This window comes from Bidens hawaiensis, unplaced genomic scaffold (assembly GCF_021521415.1).
Source record: "Bidens hawaiensis isolate Kalapana, Puna unplaced genomic scaffold, B.hawaiensis_p1.1 tig00052372_1, whole genome shotgun sequence".
NCBI lineage: Eukaryota > Viridiplantae > Streptophyta > Magnoliopsida > Asterales > Asteraceae > Bidens > Bidens hawaiensis.
The window spans coordinates 78,076-92,125 of NW_027499414.1; the positions used below are offsets into that span (position 1 = coordinate 78,076).

The 14,050-nt window shown below is 33.3% G+C and overlaps 1 protein-coding gene across 1 annotated transcript; it reads right to left on the reverse strand.

Annotated features, from left to right (window-relative positions):
- Nucleotides 1-6,870: 6,870 nt before the first annotated feature.
- Nucleotides 6,871-11,384, reverse strand: LOC143599573 (calcium/calmodulin-regulated receptor-like kinase 2). Its single transcript, XM_077077489.1, has 8 exons — nucleotides 11,220-11,384; nucleotides 9,901-10,320; nucleotides 9,668-9,821; nucleotides 8,793-8,919; nucleotides 8,575-8,660; nucleotides 8,417-8,488; nucleotides 8,116-8,319; nucleotides 6,871-7,249 (listed from the first exon to the last, which is right to left on the reverse strand). The coding sequence occupies exons 2-8, from the start codon at nucleotides 10,224-10,226 to the stop codon at nucleotides 6,953-6,955; spliced, it is 1,266 nt and encodes a 421-aa protein (XP_076933604.1). The 5' UTR covers nucleotides 10,227-10,320; nucleotides 11,220-11,384; the 3' UTR covers nucleotides 6,871-6,952.
- Nucleotides 11,385-14,050: the final 2,666 nt, after the last annotated feature.

Genomic DNA, 14,050 nt, shown 5'->3' on the forward strand with positions numbered 1-14,050 from the left:
CCTTCCGGTTACTCGTCTTTTACCGATCAAGTTTATTACTTGAACGTGAGTACATTCATACCCCGTTTTCCATCTTTCGTTTTGGGGGTGATATTGCATATCTTATTCAAACTAAATGTTTTATACTTGAGTCTTAAACCATAAACTCTATTTTATGTTTTACTTAAATAAATGCTCGATTTGGTGTTCTATGCTTACACGCTTATATGCTAATGTGTTTACCGCTTTTGGAGGGTTGGTTTATAAATCCTAAGCTATTTGGTATTCTATTATAGCAAGGTGTCGTTAATGTATTCTTATTAACGATTTCATACAAAATCCTAGACTATTTGGTATTCTCTTATAGCATGGTGTCGCTAATTTATTCTTATTAGTGATTTCATTTATCCTGATTGTTGCTGTTATTTATCGTTTTGTATACAACTTGTGGCATTTCCTATTATATACATATTGTTCAAAACTATAAAATTGCTCACCAACCTTTGTGTTGACAAACTTTATTTTATGCAATGTCACAGGTTTGACTTTTAGTTGACTCGAGGCTTGAAGGAAAATGTAATCAAGACCATTAGGATATTAGCAAAAATGAACAAAATATTATTTTCTATGATTTGTTTTGGTTATTGTATGAACATGTTATGTGACTTCTTATGATTTTTGTGAAATTAAATGAGTTGATTAAATATTGACACTTTAATAGTGTCTTGTGTATTTGGGCAATCCGTTGCACCCCGGCATGTTCCGCCGCCTTTGGTCGGGGTGTGACAAGTTTGGGTTTGACCAATTATCATGACCCGAACCAATAACCCAAACACTCGTTAAAATTCGTTTTAGTATATATATTATTAAGGGACTTGCATTCTAGCATTTTTACCCACCTTATTACTTAACATAGGTTGAGTAAATATTAAGGCTAGATACTTTAACCCGGTTTCAAGCAAAATTACATTTTTAAAGGGCTAGTATTATAATTTCTTAAATAGTTACATTTTATACCTTAAACTTTAATTGTTTACATTTCTTAACATTTATTTATCCTAAAGACTTCCAAGATAACTTTTTCTAATATAAGACTTCTTTTCTTTTAGGCTTCGTTCGTTAAACCCGTCGTTCCGGTTAAACTCCAAATCATCAATCTTTCAAGTTTATTACTTGAACGTGAGTACTTTCATACCCCGTTTTTCATCTTTCGTTTTGGGGGTGATATTGCATACTTATTTCAAACTAAATGCTTTATACTTGAGTCTTAAACCACAAACTTCATTGTATGTTTTACTTAAATAAATGCTCGATTTGGTGTTCTGTGCTTACATGCTTATATGCTAATGTGTTTACCGCTTTTGGAGGGTTGATTCATAAATCCTTAACTATTTGGTATTCTCTTATAATAAGGTGTCGTTAATGTATTCTTATTAACGATTTCATACAAAATCCTAGACTATTTGGTATTCTCTTATAGCAATGTGTCGCTAATGTATTCTTATTAGCGATTTCATTTTTATCCAAACTTATGGCTATTATTTATTGTTTCGTATTCAAGTTGTGGAATTTCCTATTATATACATATTGTTCCAAACTATGAAATTGCTCACCAACCTTTGTGTTGATAAACTTTATTTTATGCAATGTTACAGGTTTGACTTTTGGTTGACTCGAAATCTTGGAGAAACGAAATCAAGACCGTTAAGATATTAGCAAAAATGAACAATATATTATTTGCTATGTTTTGTTATGATTATTGTATGAATATTGTTATGTGACATTATGATTTTGTGAAATTAAATGAGTTATTAAACATTGCCACTTTAAATAGTGTCTTGTGTATTTTGGCAATCCATTGCACCCCGACATGTTCCGCCGCCTTTGATCGGGGCGTGACAATATTCAATCACTTTATTTGTCTTCTTTACTCAACACAAAGGATCCACTTTATAAGCAAATCAAGAATATTGGATTGCATGCATGTGTAAGTAAACTTTTTAAAATAGTCAAATAACAAATCTCTACACTACTTTTGTCAACCCTTTTACAAGATTCTATTATTATTTACTTTCACTTTTCAACCCATTATTACTTACAACTTTTTAAGTAATCAACTAAGTGGGTTTTCAAAATTATCAATCATTCTTAACCATTTTAACAATTAACAAGTTAACAACTTCAAACCATTACCCAAACCAAAACCCACGGCTCAATTGAGTATTTTTACCCATAATCCATTTTCAATCTTTTAACCATTTACACACTTACTTTTACCTTTATATCCATACTCAAATCCATTTATTCAACAAACTCAAGTAAGCTTAATATCGACAATCTAAAGCAACTATAATGTGACCATAACAACTCCTACAATCAACTAAACTCATCTTTTACATTCACACAAACTCACAGCACACACATGCATGCACATCACCAAATATACCAAAATCAAGCTTTAAACACTATATAATAACTAATATACCCAATGTTAAGGTGGGTTACCTTGGATTTTTGGTTTGGTGACTAATGGAAAGATAATATGGTCTTGTGCTAGCTTGTAACTCCTTCCTTGATCTCCTAATATCTTGTTCTTGCTTAATCTCTCATCCAAGACATCTTAATCTTCAATAATATGGATGTATAATAATTTAAAATGGTGATATGGCGAGAGGGGAGGGGGCGGCCGGTTATAATAAGAGAGGAAGAGGGGTATAGGGTTGTGAGTTGGATGGTAGAATATGGATGTGTTCATGTTTGAAGCTTCCAAGTAATCCTTCAATCATTATGTGTGTGTATATATCTAATTTAATATTGGTGGGTTTGGGAGGTGGGTTGGGTTGTGTGTGGGTGTGGCGGCCGAACGGGGGGGGGGGGGGGGGGGGGGAAGGGTTGGGTAAATAATAATGTTTATGGTATTGTTTAGGTGTTAAGATTTAACGTATCTCATAATTTACCTAGCCAAACGAAGTCCGTTTTTGATAATTTTTGTCAGACTTGAGCGAAACTAGATTACAGTCAATGTCTGCCTAAAAACTTAATTTTCTGAAAAACTTGATGCCGGGTTCTTACGGTGTCCTCTACTGGCTTTCGGTTACTTATTATCTAATTTTTGCGACGGACCTTCTAAAATTAAGTTTATGTACAATGTCTAATATCCCAATATAAATTTTAATTATTCGAGGTCATCTAATCATGTTTACGAATTTATTCGTTTCTAAGTCGTTACCTATGGTTAATCTGTGCAGTGTTTGCTACACGCCAAAATTGAACTTTTTCGGGTTCCATAATTTAAAACTCAACTAAAATCAAAGGCTATGGTCAAAAATATTATTCCTATATATTTATTTCACTAATTAATACACGATTATGGTTAAGATAATTACCAGATTAGTCTAATTTTTGGCAGTTGTCACACATATTATATAGGGGGGTGAATTATAATTATCTCTTGTTTTTGCCTTCCAACTATCTCCCATCCGTACACAACTTTTTATAATAATAGTTTTTAAGAGCCAATATTTTTAACAGCGTTTGGGCGCATCTTAATACCGACTCTTCTTAGACGGGATGTCAACTGTTAATATTTATTTGGATTTTAGATGTTCAAGACAGACATGGCTCACCTAGAAATGTCTTCAAGGAAGAAATCCTATATTGTGAGAAAACCCCCCTTAAGTTAGGGTTTAAACTTAGGACATTAATAATTAAAATAACAATAAATTATATAGACTATACGGAAACTAAGACAAAAACAAGAAACTATCAAATATGTGAGAACGACTATATAAACATGCATCCTATTAACAACCAACTAACCTCAGGATCTGACGAAGTATATGACATCGGGTATATAAAGATAACGACTATCGAGAATGTTAAGGGGGACTAGATCACATGGTTAGTCTCACTAACTCTCCTAGACACACCTAAGGTAAAGGCCAGATAAAGCACGTCGGGGTAAGGTCTACAAGGGGTATCCAAATGACACATCACGTGGTTAGTATCATTGTCACAATTATCATGCTAAAGCTAGTACTATCATTTAAAGGGATAATCAGGATAACTAAATCTAAAGCATTATAAAACTTTAAGCCATAGGAAACCTAAATCGAACTAGACTTTGCTCGACAGTCACGCAACATAATATTAACCGGATAAAGATACCAGACGACTAGACCCTCCTATCTCATGGTCAGACTCAAGGACCGTGTAAATAATTACATAATAGATAACTATCAAGAATCCTATGGTGGCGTCTACCATAAAATAACCGAAAACACTAGGTAATTGATCTACGTATAACCCTAACAAACACAACACAAAATCATGCAATTAACGAGACTAGATTCAAGTATAGCAATCAATATTAATAATTAATACATAAACATATTTTGATCAGAAAAGATTCAGACTCTCAATAGAAAATACATCACATACTCGTTACAACTTGAAAAACTAATTAAAAATTTAAAACACGTTAATAATCATTCTCAACTAGAAAGCATACAAATTTAAATTTGGTTGTTAGAAGTTAAAAGAAAAATGATGTGAGTTTTAGGGGTGTTCAAGAAATCCGAAATAAAAAAAAAACGAAATCCGAACCGAAATCAAAACCCAAATAAACCGATCCGAATTCTTATTCGGATATTCGGATCGGATCAATCCGAATATCCGAATAACTAATTCGGATTCGGATCGGATTCGGATATGGAAATTTAAAAAATTCGGATTGTTCGGGTTATTCGGATATCCGTTTAATCCGAATAAAAAACATGATTTTAGTGCTATTTTCCGGTTTGGTATATTTATTAGACTATTAATTGAAGTTTAAACTTAAAATTTGTGTTAAGAGTAATTCGTATTTTCCGGTTTATATGTTTATTGTGATTCTAAACTATTAAATGTTAGGAACAAAAAAATAGGAAATTTTTTTAGGTTTATTTCGGATTATTCGGATATATCCGAATCCGATCCGAATTGAATTCGGATAGATTCGGATCGGATAGGAATATTCCTAATTCGGATCGGATTTCGGATATGGTCTAAAATTTTTCAAATCCGAATAACCCGAATAATCCGTTATCCGATCCGATGAACACCCCTAGTGAGTTTATGTGGCAAAGGTTTACCATTTGGATTTAAAACAATACATGGGTATATAGGTGGCAGCAATGTTACCACATGGGTTCGAAGATTGCCATAAGGTGCCATGTCCACCCCTATAAACGAACACAAGCCAATTTTAGTAGCAAAATCCATCATAACAAAGTTTGAATAAACATAAACAACTATCAAAAAACATAAAGCGAATGATAAACACACTTATTAACACTCAAATCTTCGATTTTGTATCCTCTCGCTTGATTCAAAACTCCCAAACTTCAACATCTCCGTGTCCACGTCATCCTCAGCCATCTCCAGGTCGTTAGAAGTGAAAACGGGTGAAAAATCGTGACTTTAAATAAGTTGAGATGAATCTGCCTCGACAGACCGATGGCGGACCGTCGGGACAAATGACAAAGGTCTGTCAGGTGTCCGTGTCTCAAACTAGTATGCTCATTAAATGACGCTAGCCAACCGATGTAAAGTCACATTGGTCTCGGTCAGCTAGCGACAGACTGCCGAAATAGGTGGCAGCGGTCGCTGGGAATCTCTAGAACTAAATGTTCTTTGTCGTTTTATGCATCCAACAGAACTCTCCCTGGACCTCACTTCAAATAATAAAAAAATAACGTGACTTGCACGTTTACCTACAAATTCACAAATATAAACAATTAAGCATACATTTCCATCGAATTCAAGGCAAAAACCAGTCACTATAAGGATAATTTAACGATAAAACATAGATGATTAAGCACACATCAATGGCTACAAACAAAAACCAAGTTAAAAGATATAAATGATCTTTTGTTCCTTGTTTATAGGGTATAAATGAGTGAAGCGACCAAGTTTCGTTAGACTTGAGCTTGCCTCGGGTTAAGTTCGATGTCCAAGGCTTGTGTTTGGTTTGGCAAAATTATTATAAATTTCAATTCAGTATAGACTCAACTCGATTATTATTTATTTAATTATGTTCATCATATTGGATATTACTATTTCGAACTATGAGCTATTGAGTGATATAATTCAAATGAACAATTTTATTAATAAACTCCTAACTTCTATTTTGATCGCGAAGAACAGTACCATATTCTAAAGGATAAACAACTATGCCTACTTCTAATGACGTGACATATGACATGTAAGTTAAAATGTACGTAATTAAATGTTATCTCGATAGTTAAAATGTATGCAATTAAATGGTATCTCAATCTATACAAATACCCCATAGAGAGATTCACACAAATATTATTATTATTATTATTATTATTATTATTATTATTATTATTATTATTATTATTATTATTATTATTATTATCTTTTTTGTTTTATTTTCACTTTTCTAAGTTAATTGACACTAACTTCTAAATTTACTCCTAAACTACATGCCAATTTATCAGAATAGTATATGCAATAACCAAACACATTTGCTTCTTGATCCTAATGTTACTGATTAAATTGTCAATATAAATAACTAAAGGTCAAGAGAGAACAATTTGAATTATCAAAATGTATGGTAAAAAAGCTTGAATCATTACTCTCAAGTTGGATTTCATTTAAACCAAGTTAGATTTAATATACACATTTACACCTCTTTTGATTCTAATTAAACATGATGAATTGCTATGTTTGTACTTTGTAGGCATTTTTCAAATATTCTTTTCATTTTCATGGCCAACCGTACGTCACATAAAACATTGGTATATTTCACATGTATCATCCCAAAAATTTAGCAAAATTTCATAATATCATAAAATTCTAAGCTTATGTTGTTAGAATAGATTCTCAGACCCAAAGCAGTTCATTCTTTCCACCAAAATTTACTGCAACATGAGGCTGCATACAATTATAAATAACATATTTGAACCTTTTAAGATTCAGCAATGCTTGTCATCTTTTTCAACTGATTTTGCTGTAATTCTATTAACCCAACCACACCCGAAAACTCTTCACTTGCAAACGACATTGTACTATCTTCTCTAACCAACCGCTTCTGTTGCAGCCTGGCTATAGCCTGTGAAACCTCCCCAATTGACGGTCGTTTTCTTGGTGTTTTATGCAAGCATCTGTGTGCTATATGCGCCAAGCTTCTTACATCTTCAGGATCGCACTCGCCAGCAAGCTTATTGTCAAGTATTTCATCGATCCCATCTGAGCTCATTCCAGCCTTTTATATTTTTAAAGAGGAAAAAAAAACAAATTAAAGATGTGTACATTGAGTCTAAACTAAAGTCTAAATAATATTAGACGATAAAAAAAACAAGTCAAATACAAGCACCATCGACATATCAGTAGTATCAATCAATCCATGGATCAACAATGCACCATTAAAATATTAAAAATGAACTGTACTTAAATTTGGGCTTAACAGTTTTAAAATATGAAATCAAATTGATTTAAGATTAAAACCAGTGATAAATAAATTTGAGCAAATATATAAACAAACATAAACGAATGAACAAAAATGAACAGATATGAACGAACGTAACTGAATGAAGACAAACAAACGCAAAATGAATGAACATAAACGGATGTTCATGACCATAAACACATGTTCACAAACGTAAACGAACGTTCAGAATCGTAAATGAACGAACGGGACATATGCACATGTTCGTTTAACTAAATGACCAAAAATTGAAAAATGTATATTCACGTTCGTACATTTATTAAATGAACAAAACATAAACAAACTTCCCACCAAAAAATTAACTGAACACTTGGTTCAACTAAAAGTCTAAAACAATATTTTACAAAGAAAAATCCTAAATCTAGAGGCCACAAATCATTTACATACATTCAGAACGGGCCAGATAATGGGTCGAGACTATATTCAAATGCTTACAACTTCCAAAATCATTTTATTAGCAAAAAAAGATTATTCTTTTGAGAACAAAATGCAAGAAAATGCACTAATAACTTGTTTTGGGATGAACTCATTTTGACGGGTTATTTTAACCTGTCTGACCTGCTCATTTTGGCACCTATACCTAAAACAATTACATGATTTGGAGATGGATGGTAATAACTTACTAGATTGACATAATCAATGAGATTTTGTTGTGGATGAATGGCAGTAATGAGCTCAAACAATATGATCCCAAAACTGTAGATATCACTTTTCATTGTGAACTTGTTTGTGGATATATATACAGGATCAATGTACCCGTATGTACCTTTAAGCCCTGAATTCCTACCATCAAAAACCTCTTCTTTCGATAGACCAAAATCAGCAACCTAATCAATATTGTATTTTCAGGTCAAATACGCATCATTTTTCACAACATTGCAAAATATGAGAAAATCAAGCAAATGGGTTGAACAGAACCTTTACCTTGGCTCTTATTAAGTGGTCTAACAATATATTTGCAGACTTCAAGTCTCGATGTATAACGGGTGGAACTGCCTGCAAATGTATACATGTAACATAAGCGCCCATTGTTCAACATGTAAAACCATAAAACAGGACAATAATGGAGAAAAAAGTCGGACCCCATCGTGAAGGTACTCTATTCCATGTGATATATCGAGGGCAATTTGAAGTCTTTCTTGCCAATTCAATGCACGTTTTTCTTCATCTACATGCGGTTTCAGAACATAAAAAATTGTAAATATATGAATAAAGAATCTAATTTCTATCCATATTTGGGCATTATAAGCCTTATACTATATCGATTGTGGAACTTATAAAAACAAAAAGAACCACATACTATATAGAAAACTTGCCAAGCTTCCATTACTCATGTATTCATATATTAGCATGCGTTGTCCTTTATCTACACAATACCCGACTAGATTTACCAAGTTCCTGTGGTGCAACCTTCCCAGAAGAGATACCTGCAACAAGACTATCTTGAATTGTACCCAAGTATATATAATATAATTACACACATTTTCTTTACGAACAAATCGTATATTACACACAGATCTATACTACCACCCACTCAATCATGTAACTATTATTAACCTAAGCTTAGCTTCTACGAAACTTTTAGGCGATATTCTTTAAGGAGTTCTTAGTTATAGTATCTTTTTTAGGTTTAACTTCATTATAGTATGAATCACAAATTGCATACATAAAGAGCCTATACAAGCCAGGTAAAGCTAAGGTTTCCATGAGAACATACAATCCCGGAAGAACAAACTCTTTACAAGCTAAGCAAAGGGTTGAGTTTTTGCTAAGCTGAGAAAACTCTTGAATCTAAGTAAGGAGCACATAACCAGAAGCCATAAATTTATCTCACAATTCACAAACACTCCTTATGAATAAACAAGTAATGTGACTTGGGTTCTTTTTTCTATTGAGACAGAAGGAGCAACATAACCAGAAGCCATCGCATACCACCTTTCAAATATGCTAAATTCCTACATTATTTATTTTTTAAAGCACTTTATCTAGGTCTTTTTGTTAAATATATTTTTCAATGTGGACTTTCTGATTCGCTGAACATTATGAATCACTTAAAAATCATTAATCAGTCAACATAATGAGAAAAGTCAATTAATGGCAATTAAACTATTCTGATTTGGCATATTCCAATGGGCCTAAAGGTAATTTGAGAAATTACACCGAGTGTGACATTACCTCAGTTTGAAATTCGGTCTCCCCTTGTTTGGAATCAGAAGCAAGAACTTTCACAGCAACGACTTCACCAGCAGGCATTGTTGCTTTGTATACTGGACCAAAAGACCCTTGTCCCAAAATAGTTGTAAAATTTTTTGTAGCTTTTTGTATGTCCCTGAAATGGGCATAAATGTCATAACAGCCCAAATATATATATATATCAAAAGAAGATTAAAGCTTGTAAAATTTCATACTTGTAAGAGTATCTTGGTAATCCCGATGCTGAAACTAACGGTTCTTTGTTGTGTCGGTTCCATTTAGAGAGAGGTGGCGTTTTTGCAGGATATGTTGAAACTTTAACCGACACCGAGCTTGAAAAAGATTCACTCAAAATGTTACTCGTGTCTAAACCGTTTTGGCGTATAGGAAGAGTTGATGCACTGTGATCATTTGCACACTTTCTAAGATGTGCGCGCCTTTTGTACCATCTAACGCCAAAGAATCCAAGTACTGCTAGAAAAACACCAACCGCCACACCGACACACACTCCAATTATTACTAAATCCGCTTTACGAGCCATGTTTTCGGTATCTTTGTAGCATCAAAGATAACATCTTGCAAGTTTCAAGTTCCAAGTGTCATCAAAAGATCAAATTTAATTATTCAGTTAACTCCTGTAGAAGAAATAATAAGACAAAGTGATTATTGCGACGTTAACGAATATCAATAATCAGATAGTTGGTTACAATGAAGTGCTTTAGGTTATGGTTAGTTAATAAAGCTTCCCCTTTTATACAAGAAATCCAATTTTGTTGTATCAACTACTTACCTGCTCCTCAATATCATATTATTTAAACCCAATAGAGTCAAAGCTTATAGAATCAGCACAAATTTGACTATTTCAAGTTTACAACTTCAAATAAAGTGTTTGCAGGAAAACTGATCTACCAAATAAAATCGAATTAACCGACATAACCGAACCAAACAAAAAACCAAGGGGTCGGTTTAGTGATTTTCTCATAGCCGAAATATTCAAATCGGCTTCGGTTATGTCCAGATTGTTGACAAATAGGGAAGACATAGCAAGCAGCATGATTACTATTTATGAATTATGATCATACAATGGCAAAAAGATGCATAAACACTACTGAATTCAAAAGCAAAAGGGGCAAATTGGGATGAAAAAAAGAACAGTAATTGAAATCCCATGTGAGCATCCTACGCATTTAATCGGAAATCGACACAAATACGCAATTCAAAGCTTAAAAGTAACATGAACTAAACATATGACATAAAGGTTGACCATTGACCAACACAAAGCCAGCAATGAAAACAAATTCTTTTTAAGGATGTTTAAATCCAAGAAACACCCAAAGTTTCAAACTTTCGAAGGTTTATCACATAATGATTCTTGATCCCTTTAACCTCCCAACAATCCAACTAAATCTGAAAACTTTTTAACCCATGATCCATAAATTACAAAACCCATAAACAAAAGCAATCAATTACTACAAATCAAGTACAAAAGACCAAAATGAACATAATTACAGAAGATATGTTCAAGGATCTTGACCTGTGAGAGAGATCGGCGAATTGCGAGAGAGTTGTTGAAGAATGAAGACTGAGTCGAGTGGTTTATTATTTATGAAAATGAAATAGAAATTGTCAAGTTGGGTGATTTGTGATTCAACTAAAGACGGCGTTGCTGGACGGATGATTGGGTGTACATACAAACTGTTATTTTGAATTAATTCAAGAATGTATGGGGGTTCAATTAATGTGTGTGGTTTGGTTGGTGTTGGATTTCTCGTCAACTGAAGGTCTATACACAACCTAAGATCATTTCAAAGTATAAAAAGTTTTATATAAATATAGTGTAAAGTGTCATTTTTGTCCCTTTGGTTTAACAAATAATGCGAATTTAGTTCAAAATGTTTATTTTTTGCATATAGACCCTCCACGTTTCCCAGTTCTTGCCAATTACATCCAAATCACTAACCTTGTTAAATTTAATCGTTAAATCAGGGTTAGACATGTCTTTTCACTAATTCTTTATTATAATACTTATTTCGATGAACTGCGATTTTCGTCTCTCTGGTTTGCCAAAATCTGCAGTTTTAGTCCAGTAGATTCAAATTTGTAATTTTCTTCCCTATGGTTTCATTTCACTTGCAATTAAACCCGAATTCTCTAATCTCGTTAAGTCTGGTCATTGAACCCATCAGTGTGTCCTTCACGTGATGGGCAGTTTTGTTTCTTCTTTTCTCCTTTTTCCCCAAATACACCCATCTCCTCACGTGAGGGGGCTTGCGAATTAGGACTGAGATTTATTTGGGGAGAAAAACAACAAAATTGGTCGTCACGTGAGAGGCACACAAATGGGTTAATGACCTGACTTAACGAGGTTAATAAATTCGGGTTTAATTGCAAGTGAAATGAAACTACAAGAACGAAAATTGCAAATTTGAAACTATTGGACTAAAACCGCAAATTTGGACAAACCACAAGGACCAAAACGGCAGTTCACTGAATAAGTATTATAATAAATAAATAGTGAGAAGACATGTCTACCCCTAACTTAACGATTAAACTTAACGAGGTTAGTGATTTGGATGTAATTGGCAATAACTTCAAAACGTGAAGGGTCCATATGCAAAAAATAAACTTTATGAACTAAATTCGGATTATTTGTCAAACCATAAGGATGAAAATGACACTTTACTCATAAATATATTTTCATAAGTTTATTTTTGGAAATGTAATAACTATTGTAAATAAATATTTTTAATACTTATTTATTGCAAAAAAAAAATAATTAAACTGCATGTAAAAAGAGAACCAAATTATTATATTTGGCTATGTAATAGTTATTATAAATATAATACTTATTTATTGCAAAAAAAAATAATTAAACTACATGTAAAAAGAGAACTAAATTAAAACTCAAAGAAAAATAATTAAACGCTTACGTCCGTTGTCAACATATCTTTTTACATGGACGGGGGCGTATTAATGTATAGCATGTTGACCCAAACAACCAAATCAAACGAACTTATCAAACAATCACGCGATATTGGGGTAACAACCCGCGACTCTTTTCATATAATCAAACGGACTTAACAAACGAACTTCACGAACTTATCAAACGAACATGGAGATGAGACTACTTGACTCTCTCTCAACTCTCTCTCAAAACTAATAATCTAAACCCTATATATAGACTTACTTAAATTGCTCTTCAAGAAATACTTTTCCTAAACCTACTACAGTTCAATTTAGTAAAATATAACATAATAAACCCTTAACTTTATTAATATTCAAGGTTAATCCTTCATTCACCCCCTTAATCTTGAATTGTATTTCTTCTTGCATTTGTTCCTCCTTTTCAACTGACTATAGCATACTTGCTTCACCGATTCTTCAAACTTAACATTCGTTCCTTCAGTACTTAAATTTGAAACCACATTGTCATTTTCTTTCTCGAATCGCTTCTTCTCATCAACTCCATCAACTCGTTCTTAATCAATACTCTCACGAACTCCAAACAAATCATTCGGGATCGTTCCAAACCGAATTTCCTTTACTTTCATAATCGATTTCACATCATAACTTTCTTTCTTTTCATCTTCAAAGTTGTTAGAATTACAACATACCTGAAGCTTGATGTTGTACGTCTTATTCAGATTTCTCTGAACCTTCATCAACAATCTCTCTTTCTGATCATATAGCTTCAATATCCCATTGGCTATTTCAATCTTACATCCTTCTTCATCCAACTTTCCCAAGCTAAGAAGATTGGTCTTCAACTTAGGGATATAGAAAACATCACAAAACGTTTTCTTTTCACCAGTCTTACTTACCACAGTCACATTACCTTTACCTTTGATTTCAATCTCGGATCCATCACCAAACTTCGCTTGACCTGAAACTTATTCATCGAAGGTAGTAAAAAACTCTTTCTTTCCTGACATAAGATGACTTGCACCATTGTCTAAGTACCATGTACTTTCATTCTTTTCATCCTTTTCAAACACACCATGGATAACCCTTTTCTTCATTCAAACTTACTTTCTTTATTAAATCAACTGCCACGAACAAAGAAGGATCAACGTCATCTTCTTTCTTTGTCAAATTCACTTCATCATTCCCTTTGCTTGGTTCCTTACATTCATTCGAGTAGTGCCCAATCTTATCACAGTTGTAGCACGTTACATACTTCCTTCTATCTTCCCATTCTCCATGGTTTTTTTTTATATTCACCCCGTTCATCATTCTTACGCTCATCATTCCATCTTTGGTTCCCTCTTCCTCGTACGTTGTATCTTCCACGACCTCTACCACGTCCTCGGTAGTTTTCAACTTTCTTTTCGGTTTGGGTGAACATGAGCTGACTTTGGGATGAAC

Bases quoted from the DNA above. Each gene is read 5' to 3' on its own strand.
- LOC143599573 (XM_077077489.1), bottom strand. From the start codon at position 10,226: ATGGCTCGTAAAGCGGATTTAGTAATAATTGGAGTGTGTGTCGGTGTG. The intron at 8,920-9,667 runs GTAATGTCACAC...GTCTTGTTGCAG, and splicing joins AGACCGAATTTCAAACTGAG to GTATCTCTTCTGGGAAGGTT. The intron at 8,320-8,416 runs GTAAAGGTTCTG...AATATTGATTAG, and splicing joins ACCACTTAATAAGAGCCAAG to GTTGCTGATTTTGGTCTATC.